General features: G+C 51.9%; 1 protein-coding gene across 1 annotated transcript in view; it reads right to left on the bottom strand.

The window, feature by feature from the left end:
* The window catches only part of JPH3 (junctophilin 3), a 52126-nt gene that overhangs the window by 6222 nt on the left and 26482 nt on the right, over nucleotides 1-19422 (bottom strand). Inside the window, exon 3 of the mRNA XM_044270247.1 lies at nucleotides 5318-5442. Within this exon, the coding sequence (XP_044126182.1) occupies nucleotides 5318-5442 (125 nt within the window). The remainder of the gene's footprint in view (nucleotides 1-5317; nucleotides 5443-19422) is intronic.

Raw genomic sequence — 19422 nt, 5'->3', positions numbered from 1 at the left:
TCCTTCTCCTGACAGGCACTCTGGGGGCTCCTCAGTTCAGGGCTCAGTCCTACTCCTGACAGGCACTCTGGGGGCTCCTCAGTTCAGGGCTCAGTCCTACTCCTGACAGGCACTCTGGGGGCTCCTCAGTTCAGGGCTCAGTCCTACTCCTGACAGGCACTCTGGGGGCTCCTCAGTTCAGGGCTCAGTCCTACTCCTGACAGGCACTCTGGGGGCTCCTCAGTTCAGGGCTCAGTCCTACTCCTGACAGGCACTCTGGGGGCTCCTCAGTTCAGGGCTCAGTCCTACTCCTGACAGGCACTCTGGGGGCTCCTCAGTTCAGGGCTCAGTCCTACTCCTGACAGGCACTCTGGGGGCTCCTCAGTTCAGGGCTCAGTCCTACTCCTGACAGGCACTCTGGGGCCTCCTCAATTCAGGGCTCAGTCCTTCTCCTGACAGGCACTCTGGGGGCTCCTCAGTTCAGGGCTCAGTCCTACTCCTGACAGGCACTCTGGGGGCTCCTCAGTTCAGGGCTCAGTCCTACTCCTGACAGGCACTCTGGGGGCTCCTCAGTTCAGGGCTCAGTCCTACTCCTGACAGGCACTCTGGGGGCTCCTCAGTTCAGGGCTCAGTCCTTCTCCTGACAGGCACTCTGGGGGCTCCTCAGTTCAGGGCTCAGTCCTACTCCTGTCAGGCACTCTGGGGGCTTCTCAGTTCAGGGCTCAGTCCTACTCCTGACAGGCACTCTGGGGGCTCCTCAGTTCAGGGCTCAGTCCTACTCCTGACAGGCACTCTGGGGGCTCCTCAGTTCAGGGCTCAGTCCTACTCCTGACAGGCACTCTGGGGGCTCCTCAGTTCTAGTCTCAGTCCTTCTCCTGACAGGCACTCTGGGGCCTCCTCAGTTCAGGGCTCAGTCCTACTCCTGACAGGCACTCTGGGGGCTCCACAGTTCTGGGCTCAGTCCTCCTGACAGGCACTCTAGGGCATCTTCAGTTCAGGACTCAGCCCTACTCCTGACAGGCACTCTGGGGGCTCCTCAGTTTTGGGCTCAGTCCTTCTCCTGACAGGCACTGTAGGGCATCCTCAGTTCAGGGCTCAGTCCAACTCCTGACAGGCACTCTGGGGCCTCCTCAGTTCAGGGCTTAGTCCTACTCCTGACAGGCACTCTGGGGGCTCCACAGTTCTGGGCTCAGTCCTTCTCCTGACAGACACTCTAGGGCATCCTCAGTTCAGGGCTCAGTCCTACTCCTGACAGGCACTCTGGGGCCTCCTCAGTTCAGGGCTCAGCCCTACTCCTGACAGACACTCTGGGGGCTCCACAGTTCTGGGCTCAGTCCTCCTGACAGGCACTCTGGGGCCTCCTCAGTTCAGGGCTCAGTCCTACTCCTGACAGGTACTCTGGGGGCTCCTCAGTTCTGAGCTCAGTCCTCCTGACAGGGAATCTAGGGAATCCTCAGTTCAGGGCTCAGCCCTACTCCTGACAGGCACTCTGGGGGCTTCTCAGTTCTGGGCTCAGTCCTCCTGACAGGCACTCTAGGGCATCCTCAGTTCAGGGCTCAGTCCTACTCCTGACAGACACTCTGGGGGCTCCACAGTTCTGGGCTCAGTCCTACTCCTGACAGGCACTCTGGGGGCTCCTCAGTTCAGGGCTCAGTCCTACTCCTGACAGGCACTCTGGGGGCTCCTCAGTTCAGGGCTCAGTCCTACTCCTGACAGGTACTCTGGGGGCTCCTCAGTTCTGAGCTCAGTCCTCCTGACAGGCAATCTAGGGAATCCTCAGTTCAGGGCTCAGCCCTACTCCTGACAGGCACTCTGGGGGCTTCTCAGTTCTGGGCTCAGTCCTCCTGACAGGCAATCTAGGGAATCATCAGTTCAGGGCTCAGCCCTACTCCTGACAGGTACTCTGGGGGTCCTCAGTTCAGGGCTCAGTCCTACTCCTGACAGGTACTCTGGGGCCTCCTCAGTTCTGGGCTCAGTCCTCCTGACAGGCACTCTAGGGCATCCTCAGTTCAGGGCTCAGTCCTACTCCTGACAGGTACTCTGGGGGCTCCTCAGTTCTGAGCTCAGTCCTCCTGACAGGCAATCTAGGGAATCCTCAGTTCAGGGCTCAGCCCTACTCCTGACAGGCACTCTGGGGGCTCCTCAGTTCAGGGCTCAGTCCTACTCCTGACAGGTACTCTGGGGGTCCTCAGTTCAGGGCTCAGTCCTACACCTGACAGGTACTCTGGGGCCTCCTCAGTTCTGGGCTCAGTCCTCCTGACAGGCACTCTAGGGCCTCCTCAGTTCAGGGCTCAGTCCTACTCCTGACAGACACTCTGGGGGCTCCACAGTTCTGGGCTCAGTCCTACTCCTGACAGGCACTCTGGGGGCTCCACAGTTCAGGGCTCAGTCCTACTCCTGACAGGCACTCTGGGGGCTCCACAGTTCAGGGCTCAGTCCTACTCCTGACAGGCACTCTGGGGGCTCCTCAGTTCAGGGCTCAGTCCTACTCCTGACAGGCACTCTGGGGCCTCCTCAGTTCAGGGCTCAGTCCTACTCCTGACAGGTACTCTGGGGGTCCTCAGTTCAGGGCTCAGTCCTACTCATGACAGGTACTCTGGGGGCTCCTCAGTTCAGGGCTGTCCTCCTGACTAATACTTTGGGGGCCCCTCAGTTTATTTCTGACAAGCCATCGTACACAGCATGCGCCCTTCACCCTGAAATCACTCCGGCGTAGCTATGGCAGAGATTCCTGGCGTCTCGGTTACACGATCCTCGCCCTGACACTGTAGCTCATGAATTATGTACAGATGCTTGGTGCAATTACAGTCACAGAGCGCACGGTACACATAACTATGAGTTGGTAATGGATACGGCATCACCCAGAGCCATATGGTGGTGCCGGTCACCGTGTGCCATAGCCTTAGAGAATCATGTATACAGTACGTGCATCCTGGCACAGAGCACTGATGGCCGCGGGGGCGGACCTGTGACAACTGCTAACATCAGAAAAATCTGATCACGAGCAAGAAAAATTGAAAAGCTGTCACTAAATGGTAAAATGTGCAGTAAACTAGGACTGATAAACTCTGAAATATAGACGACAGGATAGATATGGTGGTGTTCCCCTTTAAATGCAATTGTTACTATTTGATACATTTTAAAATGAAAAGAAACAATTTATACAAGAGAAGCTTTCACTGAGCTGAAGGCCGGTATTCACATCACCCTATAGGTCTAAACATAGCAGTGCTTCTGTCATCCATAGGAGCCTAGGCCCCGCCCCCCAAAAAAAAAAGTATACGGTGCGATCTCTTTCAGGTCTATAGGAGTCTATGCAGCCATCTGGGACACGTCATGAGGGTCCTCCTTTAATGCTTCCTCGTACATGACATATAGCGCTGCCCCACGGGGGGTTCATTAATGTGAAGGCGAAAGGCGGTGAGAGGGTAACTGTATCCGATACACTGAAGGTGGACAGCGCTGGTCATGTGACTGGCAGCCGGGGCAGGATGCTGCTCTTGTGGTAAGAAGCTGACTCCAGGGAGCTCCCGGCTAATTGCCTGCGCGCCTGCCCCTTCCCCCTATCGTTTCAGGATCAGGATTACCTCAGCCTTACACTGAGCTGCCGGCGCTCGGGAGGGACCGGGTCACTCACAACCCGCACCGGGAATTAGCAAATTCCGCCTCACAGCTGCAGCAGCGCCGGCAATTAGGAGCCGCAGAATTCATGTCACGTAACGTTTTCTATAAATGTCACCTCCCAGATCCCTCTCCGAGCCCGGAAAATGTCTACAGACAGTGAAAGCATCCATGAGCCACTGTATCCGAGCCGTGTGTGATACTGCCTGCCGAGCTGTGTATCTAATCCTCTCCTGTGTGATACTGCCTGCTGAGCGGTGTATCTAATCCTATGCTGTGTGATACTGCCTGCTGAGCGGTGTATCTAATCCTATCCTGTGTGATACTGTCTGCTGAGCTGTGTATCTAATCCTATCCTGTGTGATACTGCCTGCTGAGCTGTGTATCTAATCCTATCCTGTGTGATACTGCCTGCTGAGCGGTGTATCTAATCCTGTCCTGTGTGATACTGCCTGCTGAGCGGTGTATCTAATCCTATCCTGTGTGATACTGCCTGCTGAGCTGTGTATCTAATCCTATCCTGTGTGATACTGCCTGCTGAGCGGTGTATCTAATCCCATCCTGTGTGATACAGTCTGCTGAGCGGTGTATCTAATCCTCTCCTGTGTGATACTGTCTGCTGAGCTGTGTATCTAATCCTATCCTGTGTGATACTGCCTGCTGAGCTGTGTATCTAATCCTCTCCTGTGTGATACTGACTGCTGAGCTGTGTATCTAATCCTATCCTGTGTGATACAGTCTGCCGAGCTGTGTATCTAATCCTGTCCTGTGTGATACTGACTGCTGAGCCGTGTATCTAATCCTATCATGTGTGATACTGTCTGCTGAGCTGTGTATCTAATCCTATCCTGTGTGATACTGTCTGCTGAGCCGTGTATCTAATCCTCTCCTGTGTGATACAGTCTGCTGAGCCGTGTATCTAATCCCGTCCTGTGTGATACAGTCGGCTGCAGCCGTGTATCTAATCCTATCCTGTGTGATACAGTCTGCTGAGCTGTGTATCTAATCCCGTCCTGTGTGATACAGTCTGCTGAGCCGTGTATCTAATCCTATCCTGTGTGATACAGTCTGCTGAGCTGTGTATCTAATCCTATCCTGTGTGATACCATCTGCTGAGCTGTGTATCTAATCCCGTCCTGTGTGATACAGTCTGCTGAGCTGTGTATCTAATCCTATCCTGTGTGATACAGTCTGCTGAGCTGTGTATCTAATCCTATCCTGTGTGATACCATCTGCTGAGCTCTGTATCTAATCCCGTCCTGTGTGATACAGTCTGCTGAGCCGTGTATCTAATCCCGTCCTGTGTGATACAGTCGGCTGCAGCCGCTCTAAGTAATGCACACAGGTCAGGTTTGCCTTCTCCTCCTGAGGCCAGAGGTCGTACAGGGCGAGTCTCAGGTGTTGATTGGCTGGTGATTTGTGTGACTATTGTCACCTCCATTCACCATTTACATGTCTGCAAAGAGAGGAGCATTAATATTCATGAGGGGGAGGGGCTACATGCTGATCCTCTCAATACCTTCCATATCTGCACCTGATGAATATATAACACAGGACGGGTCATGTGACCCACAGGGGGCGCTGCGGAGATCAGAACCAGGAGGCTGCGGGGAGCTATGTATGTGACAGATTGGCTGCGTACCGAGAACGAGGATCCTGAAGGCAAGTGACTAGTCCCAGGCCCGGCCGCCAGCGCTGTGGGGGTTCCGGTACTCACCATTTTGCCGGTGCTGGAAGGATGGAGAGAACTCTTTGGCAGCAATCCTGGCGATCTGCGCTTCCTCCTGCGCCTTGAGAGCCGCTGCGGCAGCTGCATCAGCCTTCACCCTGGAATGTGACGTCCTGACCGGAAAAACACAGAAAGCAACAGGTGAAACGGCGACTCAAGCGGTCAGAGCGGAACGGCAGCCCCTCCCACAGTGCGCAACCAGAACCGCTTGTCTACGTAATTCATAAATGCAGAGAAGCGCGAAGATTCAAGAGCGACGGACGCCGCGTCCTGTGTAGTCACAGCTTATTTACATAACTGTTACATTGTTGCACAATTTACATACATTGTGTCCTTAAAAAACGAAATCAATAGTTTCAATGGAAGCAAAGTAACCCCCCCCTCCCCCAAAGCGCGGACGACACAAGATCCCGCCATTTCCAAGGTTTTTATCCCTTTTATGTTTTATACACCACAACCTGCATGCGCCTGTGCAGCCGCCGCCTGGCATTGCGCAGCAGTCGCCAGATCTCCATCCGCTGCACAGAAATCCACACATGAAGGAAGGAATAACAGGTTTTTCCATACGGTGGCCGGTGTGGCGGGGTTGTGCGTATTTACTGCTGTGGTCACTTGTGCCGCAGACTCGGCCGTCACCAGGCGCGGCTAGCCGATAGTCGGATTGTAGATGGTGCAATGTGAGCTGGGGTCTGCGCGGCGAGGGCTGGGGTCTTACACTGTGAGTGGGTCCAGGAAAGGGACAATTCTAGGGGTTTTCCCGAGCACTTGTCTAGGATTAGAAAAACATGGCTGCTGACCTCTGAAAACAGCGCCACCCCTGTCTACAGGTTGTGTGTGGTATTGCAGCTCTGCACCATTCACTTCCATGAAGCTGAGCTGCAATAACAGACACAACCCATGGGCGGGGGTGGCGCTGCTTCAACTCCCAGCGCACCCAGTCATGCTGGGACTTGTGGTTCTCCAGCCCCTATGCATAATGTGTATTTCCTGCACGGGAGTCTCTGGAGGGTGTATCCGCCATCGCGCGCTTCCACCAGAGCGCAAGTTGTGTCTGAATTATTAATGTCCGCTGCAGACAGCCGGCCTCCTCCTGCAGACTGAGAAACCCACGCCAGCTCCAGCCGTGCCACGCGCCTTATGCCACTGCAGCCCTCCACCTACAGCGACCACCTGCCCCGTAATCAACCGCATCCTTATTAACTGCAGCGACCGGGGGAGACGTTGCGAGTAATGAGCACCTGCTGTAATTCACCCCTCCCCCACCTATATACTATATATGGAAGGATCTCCCCATTCAGCAGTGTAGGGGGTATATACCGCCTTAAATGCCTTGTGGGGGAAGGGAAGTGACAACCTTTTCATTATGATGCCTGTCAAGTAACCAGGAACATGTCCCTCTCCTTCTCAGATCTGGTCAGCCAATCAGCACGGCCGGGGACGGCGATGCCCACCTACCTCACTGGTGCCTTGGGTGCAATGTCACCTACTGGTTGAGCTTTGATTGTATAGATCTGCCCTGGTCATCGGGTCCCTTGTTTTGCAGGAACAGCGCCACAGCTGTCCACAGGTGGTGTGAGGTACTGCAGCCTCATTCACTGTAGTACCAGACACAACCCATGCACAGACGTGGCGCTGCACGGGGGAAGGCCGCCATGTTTTCCTAATCCTGAACCATTCTGTACAGGGTGATGTCAGCAGAGACAGGGGTAACACCAGGCGCGGCCCCCTTATTACCCCGGCCTGCGGCCCCCTGCTCGGTTCTTCCGCCTTCCCCATCAGGATCATCTTTGCTCCACAGCAGCTCATCAGAGAACGCTGCGCGCACAGATTAAGGGCTTTTTCCCGCAGACGCTCTGCGCGCTGAAAGGCAGCAATTAAGCCGTTAGCCTGTCTGAGCCAAGACGCTGCCCTGTGTAACCCGGGGCACGTCCAGCGCATGGCACCTCAGCCGCCTCGTCTGGTCCTGCACAGAACACAGGACGCATCTGACAACCCGACACCTGTTGGATGCAAGGGCTTAGCCTTCAGTGATAACCCTCAGCAGCAATCTCCATGATGGGAGTGATGTTCCATGATTATCATCAGTCCTGCTGCATGGAAGGGAGGGCGAACCCATCAATTAAAACAAATGTAGACGCTCTTCTCTCTCTTGCTCTCTCTTTTCCTCTCTCTCTTCCCTTCTATTTTGCTCTCTTTTCTTGCGCTCTCTCCATTTCTTATGTTACAAATAAACCTACTGATGCACTCGGATACAGGTTGACAGATGTAGCAGAGCTGGTTGTGTCGGTTCCCTGCGCCAGGACACTGCAGTGGGTTTGTCTGGCGTCCTATGAATACATGCCGCTCTCATTACACACTGAGCTCTGCTGCATCTGCTTTCTACTAAGACACTCGTACAAGGATCTGCCATGATATAATTCCCACTAGAAAAACGCAGAAGGCTGAGTAATAAGCCACGTGGGACCGATACTGGTGCGGAGTCTAACCTGGAGCTGCCGGGAGACGACAGCAGCAACCACCGAGGGCAGCCGCTGCTCTTTCCAGCGGGTTCTAATGCAGCGCAATTTGGGCGTCTCCACCTGCGGCAGCGGCGGCCTCTTATTACCACCTGTAGAGTGCACACACGGTCCATGCACAGAATGCGACAAGCTGCACCGCCACATGACTCCCGCTCAGCGCCCGTCATCTCCTCCCACCTCTTCTCTGGGAATGGAGATGGCCATCTGCTCACTTTCTCCCGTAATCTTACGTCGTCTCCTCCAGCTTTGGACCTAATCAATTACAACGCAGGGAAAATGAACCGCACTGAGGTCTTTATAGAACGCGTTTCCGATTTAGTTTTAGGCCTCATGCACATGGCCATGTCCAGACTTCGCTCCTCAGAATAAGGACAGCTTCCATGTGCGTCTCTTCAACAGGACCATCCTCATCCACAACACGGACAAGAACAGGAACTTCCGCAAGATCCGAGGATCGGGCACAAAATCCAGTCGTGTGAATGAGCCCTAAACCTGATCGACTGAATACACAGAATAGCTGAGAGCATCTCGCTGAACCGGATTATTCTGCAAATTAAGATCGTCCACCAGAACGCCCGTCCACCAGAAGGCCCCTCCGCCCTCCTCCGGCCACCAGAAGGCCCCTCCGCCCTCCTCCTCCGGCCACCAGAAGGCCCCTCCGCCCTGCTCCGTCCACCAGAAGGCCCCTCCGCCCTGCTCCTCCGGCCACCAGAACGCCCCTCCGCCCTGCTCCTCCGGCCACCAGAACGCCCCTCCGCCCTCCTCCTCCGGCCACCAGAACGCCCCTCCGCCCTGCTCCTCCGGCCACCAGAACGCCCCTCCGCCCTCCTCCTCCGGCCACCAGAACGCCCCTCCACCCTCCTCCTCCGGCCACCAGAACGCCCCTCCACCCTCCTCCGGTCACCAGAACGCCCCTCCGCCCTCCTCCTCCGGCCACCAGAACGCCCCTCCACCCTCCTCCGGTCACCAGAACGCCCCTCCGGCCACCAGAACGCCCCTCCACCCTCCTCCGGTCACCAGAACGCCCCTCCACCCTCCTCCGGCCATTAGAACGCCCCTCCACCCTCCTCCGGCCATTAGAACGCCCCTCCACCCTCCTCCGGCCACCAGAACGCCCCTCCGCCCTGCTCCGGCCACCAGAACGCCCCTCCGCCCTCCTATCTACTAGAACGCTTCTCAATCACTTTCCTCTCACACAATGACCTACACCAGAGGCGGCACTTAGAGCCCTCTCTGTGGGCACGCGCACCCTGGATAAAGTCTATGGTGTACCAAGATGCCTTAGAACGCCCCTCCACCCTCCTCCGGCCACCAGAACGCCCCTCCACCCTCCTCCGGCCATTAGAACGCCCCTCCACCCTCCTCCGGCCATTAGAACGCCCCTCCACCCTCCTCCGGCCACCAGAACGCCCCTCCTCCGGCCACCAGAACGCCCCTCCACCCTGCTCCGGCCACCAGAACTCCCCTCCGCCCTCCTCCGGCCACCAGAACGCCCCTCCGCCCTCCTCCGGCCACCAGAACGCCCCTCCGCCCTGCTCCGTCCACCAGAACTCCCCTCCGCCCTCCTCCGGCCACCAGAACGCCCCTCCGCCCTCCTCCAGCCACCAGAACGCCCCTCCGCCCTGCTCCGGCCACCAGAACGCCCCTCCGCCCTCCTCCGTCCACCAGAACGCCCCTCCGCCCTGCTCCGTCCACCAGAACTCCCCTCCGCCCTCCTCCGGCCACCAGAACGCCCCTCCGCCCTCCTCCGTCCACCAGAACGCCCCTCCGCCCTCCTCCAGCCACCAGAACGCCCCTCCGCCCTGCTCCGGCCACCAGAACGCCCCTCCGGCCACCAGAACGCCCCTCCGGCCACCAGAACGCCCCTCCGGCCACCAGAACGCCCCTCCACCAGAACGCCCCTCCACCATCCTCCGTCCACCAGAACGCCCCTCCACCAGAACGCCCCTCCACCATCGCCCGGCCACCAGAACGCCCCTCCACCATCCTCCGGCCACCAGAACGCCCCTCCGCCCTGCTCCGGCCACCAGAACGCCCCTCCGCTCTCCTCCGGCCACCAGAACGCCCCTCCGGCCACCAGAACGCCCCTCCGCCCTCCTCCGGCCACCAGAACGCCCCTCCACTCTCCTATCTACTAGAACGCTTCTCAATCACTTTCCTCTCACACAATGACCTACACCAGAGGCGGCACTCAGAGCCCTCTCTGTGGGCACACGCACCCTGGATAAAGTCTATGGTGTACCAATAAGCCTTAGACTTTTCCTGCCACTCATCAGCGCAGGCGCACTATGAGCAGCGCAGGCAGCGCACTGAATGTAGGATATTACAGCTACACGATAAAGTACATGGGAGATATATTGGTATTCAGGGTAAATTGCCATGTTGGCACTTTGCGATAAATAAGTGGGTTTTGGGTTACAGTTTGGGCACTCGGTCTGTAAAGGGTTCGCCATCCCTGCCCTACAGCGTTGTCCGGGCGGTAGAGGAGGTCTTGTGTTATACGTGTAGTAACCTTGATATTCTATAGGTACGGGCACTTTCACACTTGCGGCAGAGGATTCCGGCAGGCAGTTCCGTTGATCAGACTGATCAGTCAGAAAAATGCATTGCAATACTGGATCCGTTTTTCCAGTGTCATCAGGCAAAACGGATCCGGTATTTGTTTTTTCCTTCACGTTTTTAAAGGTCTGCGCATGCGCAGACCGGAAAGATGGATCAGACATTCCGGTATTTTGAATGCCGGATCCGGCACTAATACATTCCTATGGGAAAAAATGCTGGATCCGTCATTCAGGCAAATCTTCAGGTTTTTTTCGCCGGAGATAAAACCGTAGCGTGCTGCGGTTTTCTCTTTTGCCTGATCAGTTAAAACGACTGAACTGAAGACGTCCTGATGCATCCTGAACGGATCGCCCTCCATTCAGAATGCAGGGGGATAAGCCGGATCAGTTCACAGCCCGTGTGACGGAACTCGGTGCCGGAAAAGAAAACCGCTGGTGTGAACGTACCCAAAGAAAACAATTCCAATGGAAATTACCAATCGCGGAAAAACCTCAGTTAGACTTTAACCCTTAGTGTGCAGCACAGCGATGACATCACAACATGATTCATAGTAATAGGACAAGGCGTGCAGAAGACAGCGGGAGGCGATGACGTGAAGAACGTGACTCCTGGGACGTGTCATGGACGCCTGACTGTGCCAAGTGACGCCTCAGCGGAGAGGAGGCCGACTCTTATCCGGTAAGTGGGCGAGCGGCACTGCCGGGAGGTCGCGGGGTCAGGCTTGCTGTTCTCACCATCACCCGGCGGTAACCCGCGATCCAGCCGCGAACGTCTTCTCTCTTTCCGGACATTATTAAAGCCGACATCACGTTCCACAGACCTCTCACCCACAGCTCTACCAGTGCGTGTCAGTCTTCCCTGCAGTTATGGAATTCTATTCCATATATTAGGATGAACAAAGATAGAGATTCTGTTCACGGAGGGAAAGCGGTATTCATATCCAGATGATAAAACCGCCATGACACCCAGCTTCTCCAGACCCCTCAATACTAAATGTGCCCAGTCCATGGAGGGGGCCCCAACAAACCCTTCCTACTGCTAATGTGGGGACACATGGCTGTGGACCCCATTTATATTCCTACCGGGGCGGTCTTCAGGTCGATAGCTCTGGGGTCACTGACCCAGATTAAGCCCCTCCACGCTGCCCATCTACACCTTCCCCAATCAATATATTTCCTGGAGGACGTGTCAGATAACACGTATAATAACCGGTCAGCTCTGAGAGATAACGGATAAAACATCAGCAGCACAGAGTATTTCAGGAGAACAGGCTGACCATTACATTAGAATAGTGACATCACCAGCCCAGAAACACAGAAGATTTCTGATGACCTGTTAGGTTACATACATGGAGAACTACACAGACAGGTACCCCAAGCAGCACAGAGGATTTCAGGAGAGGAGTGTGCTGATCTTGTGGAGGTCACAGGGTGAGAAGGAGCAGGGTCCTCCCAGCAGCACAGAGAATTTCAGGAGAGGAGTGCGCTGATCTTGTGGAGGTCACAGGGTGAGAAGGAGCAGGGTCCTCTCAGCAGCACAGAGGATGAGAGGAGTGTGCTGATCTTGTGGAGGTCACAGGGTGAGAGTTACATAGTGAAAGGAGCAGGGTCCCAGCAGCACAGAGGATTTCAGGAGAGGAGTGCGCTGATCTTGTGGAGGTCACAGGGTGAGAAGGAGCAGGGTCCTCCCAGCAGCACAGAGGATTTCAGGAGAGGAGTGTGCTGATCTTGTGGCAGCAGGATCACCATCACACCCTTACAGGTGTCACTCCGGGGCTCCATGCTCTCCGATTGCCGGGGCCACAATGACTCTCACTCTCCCGTCTCCTTTATAAAAGCAGGCCTCCCCCACCCCCATGCTGCAAATTCAGCCCATTTCTGGACCTTTGCGGCTGTGGAACCACAGGTCCCAGCATGAACGCCTACAATCTTCTTTGCAGGCAGGAGAGGGTCTGTCCGATCGCTGCACAGTCGCCATTTCTCTATAAGCGATGGGCTCTTGACGTTTTGTGATTATCTCCAAATCAACCAAACTATGGAGGAACTCAGACGGCGGGACGGATCAGCGGCAACTAGGAGGATTGCACTACTACTCCCAACATCTAGCTCCAGCCTGCAAGTTACAGTCCATGCCCGGGAGGAGTTCTCCTTAAATTTACTCATAAATAAACGCACTCTTCAGGTGCTGGGCGGCCTCTCCCCTGACCCAGAAATGGCCAACTGTCCATGTTATGTCAAGAGAGAAGCAGCTAGTGAGAACATATGGCGCCACTTATCTCCTAGCAAAAATGTATCAGTATAAATGTATCTGATGTGTATCTCAGCCCCTGGAAGTAGCAAATATCTGACGGGGGCTCGAAGAGAGGAGCGCCCCCTGCAGTATAACAGGACACACAAAATGCTTTTTTCCCCTGTGTGGGAACTCCGCGGCCCGTAATATGTGCATCCGGCGTATAGCAGAATACAGACCACGCAGGAGCAGTGAACCCCGAACTAACACGGATACTGAAAGAGTCAATCACCTAAAGCCAATCACCGCAACATCAAACTGTAAACCGCTACATAACGTCACCACAAGATAGTGAAATCGTACAGAAAACGGGGCACTGCAGTACAGGCGGGAACAGGTCAGTGTGAATGAGGCAGTTATATTCCTGTACATAGGAGCAGTATTATAGTAGTTGTATTCTTGTATATAGGAGCAGTATTATAGTAGTTATATTCTTGCACATAGGAGCAGTATTATAGTAGTTATATTCTTGTACATAGGAGCAGTATTATAGTAGTTATATTCCTGTACATAGGAGCAGTATTATAGTAGTTATATTCTTGTACATAGGAGCAGTATTATAGTAGATATATTCTTGTACATAGGAGCAGTATTATAGTAGTTATATTCTTGTACATAGGAGCAGTATTATAGCAGTTATATTCCTGTACATAGGAGCAGTATTATAGCAGTTATATTCCTGTACATAGGAGGCAGTATTATAGCAGTTATATTCCTGTACATAGGAGGCAGTATTATAGTAGTTATATTCCTGTACATAGGAGGCAGTATTATAGTAGTTATATTCCTGTACATAGGAGCAGTATTATAGTAGTTATATTCCTGTACATAGGAGCAGTATTATAGTAGTTATATCCTTGTACATAGGAGCAGTATTATAGTAGTTATATTCCTGTACATAGGAGCAGTATTATAGTAGTTATATTCCTGTACATAGGAGCAGTATTATAGTAGTTATATTCTTGTACATAGGAGCAGTATTATAGTAGTTATATTCTTGTACATAGGAGCAGTATTATAGTAGTTATATTCTTGTACATAGGAGCAGTATTATAGTAGATATATTCTTGTACATAGGAGCAGTATTATAGTAGAAATATTCTTGTACATAGGAGCAGTATTATAGTAGTTATATTCTTGTACATAGGAGCAGTATTATAGTAGTTATACTCTTGTACATAAGAGCAGTATTATAGTAGTTATATTCTTGTACATAGGAGGCAGTATTATAGCAGTTATATTCCTGTACATAGGAGCAGTATTATAGTAGTTATATTCTTGTACATAGGAGCAGTATTATAGTAGTTATATTCTTGTACATAGGAGCAGTATTATAGTAGTTATATTCTTGCACATAGGAGGCAGTATTATAGTAGTAATATTCCTGTACATAGGAGGCAGTATTATAGTAGTTATATTCTTGTACATAGAGGCAGTATTATAGTAGTAATATTCCTGTACATAGGAGCAGTATTATAGTAGTTATATTCTTGTACATAGGAGCAGTATTATAGTAGTTATATTCTTGTACATAGGAGCAGTATTATAGTAGTTATATTCTTGTACATAGGAGCAGTATTATAGTAGTTATATTCTTGTACATAGGAGCAGTATTATAGTAGTTATATTCTTGTACATAGGAGGCAGTATTATAGCAGTTATATTCTTGTACATAGGAGCAGTATTATAGTAGTTATATTCCTGTACACAGGAGCAGTATTATAGCAGTTATATTCCTGTACATAGGAGCAGTATTATAGCAGTTATATTCTTGTACATAGGAGCAGTATTATAGTAGTTATATTCTTGTACATAGGAGCAGTATTATAGTAGTTATATTCTTGTACATAGGAGGCAGTATTATAGTAGTTATATTCTTGTACATAGGAGCAGTATTATAGTAGTTATATTCTTGTACATAGGAGGTAGTATTATAGTAGTTATATTCTTGTACATAGGAGCAGTATTATAGTAGTTATATTCTTGTACATAGGAGGCAGTATTATAGTAGTTATATTCTTGTACATAGGAGCAGTATTATAGCAGTTATATTCCTGTACATAGGAGGTAGTATTATAGTAGTTATATTCCTGTACATAGGAGCGGTATTATAGTAGTTATATTCTTGTACATAGGAGCAGTATTATAGTAGTTATATTCTTGTACATAGGAGGCAGTATTATAGTAGTTATATTCTTGTACATAGGAGCAGTATTATAGTAGTTATATTCCTGTACATAGGAGGCAGTATTATAGTAGTTATATTCTTGTACATAGGAGCAGTATTATAGTAGTTATATTCCTGTACATAGGAGGCAGTATTATAATAGTTATATTCTTGTACATAGGAGCAGTATTATAGTAGTTATATTCTTGTACATAGGAGCAGTATTATAGTAGTTATATTCTTGTACATAGGAGCAAGTATTATAGTAGTTATATTCTTGTACATAGGAGCAAGTATTATAGTAGTTATATTCTTGTACATAGGAGCAGTATTATAGTAGTTATATTCCTGTACATAGGAGCAGTATTATAGTAGTTATATTCTTGTACATAGGAGCAGTATTATAGCAGTTCTCTCATACACAGGGTCAGCATTACAATAGTTGGATTTCTGTACCACTGATAATACTGGACTGTGCATGTAGTGCGATCTATTTATAGAGAGGTATAAAGTCTGCGTTGATGATGTCAGAGGTGGTAAATATAACTTTTTCATGTAGTAATTTAGTCACATTGTAGTAACATCTGCCGGTAACAAGTAACAACCGTCAACCTTTTTGTGAACAGGACGCTGCTATTACATTTTACTTTTATGCCTCTATAGGGTAAAGGGAAATGTGTAGTAAAATGCCACCATGTAGCCAATATTCTGCCTGAAGACTGCAGGGACAGAGACAGGAAGGGTTCGGTCAGTGGAGAGCAGGTGACTGGAATATTGGGCTGCGCCAACCCATTATTAGGCCCCTTTCACACGGGCGAGATTTCCGTGAGTTGAACGCATTGCACCCGCACTGAACCCCGACCCATTCATTTCTATGGGGCTGTGCACATGAGCGGTGATTTTCACGCATCACTTGTGCGTTGCGTGAAAATCGCAGCATGTTCTATTTTGTGCGTTTTTCACGCAACGCAGGCTCCATAGAAGTGAATGGGGCTGCATGAAAATCGCAAGCATTTGCAAGCAAGTGCGGATGCGGTGCGATTTTCACGCACGGTTGCTAGGAGACGATCGGGATGGAGACCCGATCATTATTATTTTCCCTTATAACATGGTTATAAGGGAAAATAATAGCATTCTGAATACTGACTGCATAGTATAATAGCGCTGGAGGGGTTAAAAAAATATTTTTTAACTCACCTTAAGGGTCCATTCACACGTCCGTTTTTTCTTTCCTGATCTGTTCCGTTTTTTGCGGAACAGATCAGGACCAGATCTGGACCCATTCATTTTCAATGGGTCCTGGAAAAAAATCGGACAGCACAATGTGTGCTGTCCGTTTCCGTTGTTCCGTTCCGCATGTCCGTTTAAATATAAAACATGTCCTATTCTTGTCCGCAAAATTCGGATCCTGGTACAATACAAAGTCAATGGATCCGCAAAAAACGGAAGACATTCGGATGTCATTCCGTATGTCATCCGTTTTATGCGGAATCCGTTCCTGGAAACACATAACAAATTTATTTTATTTTATTTTTTCAATTTTTTTTCAAAGAAATCCAAACAACTTTATTTGATTATTGAACTTTATACATGTTTCCGTTTTTTGCGGATCCGCAAAAAACGGATGACATACGGAAACATTTTCAGGAACAACGGATCCGCAAAAAACGGACCGAAAATCGGGATATAGGAAAATACTGACGTGTGAATGTAGCCTAATCCACTTGCTTGCGCAGCCCGGCATCTCTTCTGTCTTCATCTGTGCTGTGTGCAGTAACAGGACCTGTGGTGACGTCACTGCACTCATCACATGGTCCATCACATGATCTTTTACCATGGTGGTGGACCATGTGACGAACCATGTGATGACCGGAGTGACGTCACCACAGGTACTTTTCCTGCACACAGCACAGAAGAAAAACCAGGCTGTGCGAGCAAGTGGATCAAGGACAGTTAAAAAAATGTTGTTAACCCCTCCAGCGCTATTGTACTATGCAGTCTGTATTCAGAATGCTGTTATTTCCCCTTATAACCATGTTATAAGGGAAAATAATACAATCTTCAGAACATCAATCCCAAGCCCGAACTTCTGTGAAGAAGGCCGTGTCTGGGTACCAAACATGACGATTTTTCTCACGCGCGTGCAAAACGCATTACAATGTTTTGTACTCGCGCTGAAAAATCGTGCGTGTTCCTGCAACGCACCCGCACCTTTTCCTGCAACTCCCGTGTGAAGGGGGCCTAAGGCACGGAGGATAAATGATCAGTATGAGCCTCTGGGAGAACAAGAGTTTCACAGACCCCAGCAAACCATACAGATAGGATGGAATTCTTGGTCATAGCTGTGAGTGAATGCAGAGCTGTAGTGTAAAGCATGGGGAGTGACAAAGCAATGGCCTGAGCCTGTGATAAGACAGGAGCTGGATTTCCGACTACCTTAGACAATGCACCCGAGGTTGTGTCACTAATCACAATTGCCAACATACGTACTTCTCAGAAATACACGCAATTTATAATATAAGGAGACGGTTCAGGCCGTACAGCGTGAAAACCCCTTCTAGCCGAATACTACTCAAAGCTGAGGGTTTGTTACAATGTTTTTAGTCTAGACAATCTTTCTCCTGTTGTCATAGTTCACTACAATGTCGCAGCTTGGAGTCCAGGCGTTCAGCTCAGAGGATTGGATACACTGTAACACCGGAGGGCGGCACGGCGAGGGTATTGCGGAGGATGCCACCCTGGCTCTGCAGCAAGGTGATTCAGGAGGGCAGGCGCGTGGCAGCACAGAATAATGCTGGAATGGATTAGGAGGAGGGGAACTGGGTCAAGTGGAGGAATTCCCCGTCTGCAGTCACTCTGTGTAATACGTGAAGGTGTGGGGGAGGCCACGGCAGGAGCCTAAACGTCAGGTCACAACTGCGGCTGCATACCCACGCGGAACGGGCCACGCACGTATGTCCCACGCGCCAATGAGCACTGCTGCATATAACCGAGATGCAAATGGTCGTTTGTTGGGGGATTGCATGTTTTGCGGCACCTCTCCCAATTTAAACAGGGATCTGCCCCAACAATATGCAAACTGCATGGTGGATGAATGATCGTAATAATGATCATTCATCGCCATCCTCAAGACGATTGCCGCATAGCGCCAATGAGCATGTGGCGTCAATCGGCGCTCAGTCTTCCTATGTAAAAGGAACCCAACATCCAGCTCCTGGGCCCGATGCAAAATCTGTACCAGGGCCCCCGACTTACCACGTGTCATTTATCATACTGGTAGGAAGGGATATTGGGCCCCCAGGATTTAGGCCTGCTGCCGCTGTACCCCCTATAGCTACGGCTTTACCTATAGCGTGTACATATGGCAGCCATGATAACACAAATACACGAAGCACATGTCACAAGCTTCACACTCCGCCCGGTGATACCCCTGGCGTACAGCGAGGCCGGGGGCGACTTACACCACTCCGAGGCGGAGTGTACTATGTGGGTTACCTCTCAGTTCAGCCAGTCAGGGGGTCCCAGGGGCCCATGGCCACCCAAAGTGCCCATTATCCTCCACTTACCATCTAGTCTTAAAACTATATCCTCTTCGACCACAGACACCATCCTGACTGCAAAGAGGTAAGTGATTGTATGTCGTATGGCCTCAGATGAGTAGGGGGTAGACAGGAGTCTGTGAAAAGGGGCCGGCATACAGGAGGAGGGCCGGCATACAGGAGGAGGGCCGGGGGGGGACCTGCATACAGGAGGAAGGCCGGGGGGGACCTGAATACAGGAGGAGGGCCGGGGGGGACCTGAATACAGGAGGAGGGCCGGGGGGGGACCTGCATACAGGAGGAGGGCCGGGGGGGGACCTGCATACAGGAGGAGGGCCGGGGGGGACCTGAATACAGGAGGAGGGCCGGGGGGGGACCTGAATACAGGAGGAGGGCCGGGGGGGGACCTGAATACAGGAGGAGGGCCGGGGGGGGACCTGAATACAGGAGGAGGGCCGGGGGGGGGACCTGAATACAGGAGGAGGGCCGGGGGGGGACCTGAATACAGGAGGAGGGCCGGGGGGGGGACCTGAATACAGGAGGAGGGCCGGGGGGGGGACCTGAATACAGGAGGAGGGCCGGGGGGGGACCTGAATACAGGAGGAGGGCCGGGGGGGACCTGCATACAGGAGGAGGAGGCTGGGGGACCTGCATACAGGAGGAGGGCCGGGGGGGGACCTGCATACAGGAGGAGGGCCGGGGGGGACCTGAATACAGGAGGAGGGCCGGGGGGGGACCTGAATACAGGAGGAGGGCCGGGGGGGGGACCTGAATACAGGAGGAGGGCCGGGGGGGGACCTGAATACAGGAGGAGGGCCGGGGGGGGACCTGAATACAGGAGGAGGGCCGGGGGGGGACCTGAATACAGGAGGAGGGCCGGGGGGGACCTGCATACAGGAGGAGGAGGCGGGGGGACCTGCATACAGGAGGAGGAGGCCGGGGGGCCTGCATACAGGAGGAGGGCGGGGGGGCCTGCATACAGGAGGAGGGCCGGCATACAGGAGGGGGGCCGGGGGC

The sequence above is a fragment of the Bufo gargarizans genome, chromosome 10 (assembly GCF_014858855.1).
Source record: "Bufo gargarizans isolate SCDJY-AF-19 chromosome 10, ASM1485885v1, whole genome shotgun sequence".
In the NCBI taxonomy this organism is placed as follows: domain Eukaryota; kingdom Metazoa; phylum Chordata; class Amphibia; order Anura; family Bufonidae; genus Bufo; species Bufo gargarizans.
The sequence above is the reverse complement of the archived record's forward strand: the minus strand, read 5'-3'. Positions and strand labels throughout refer to the sequence as shown.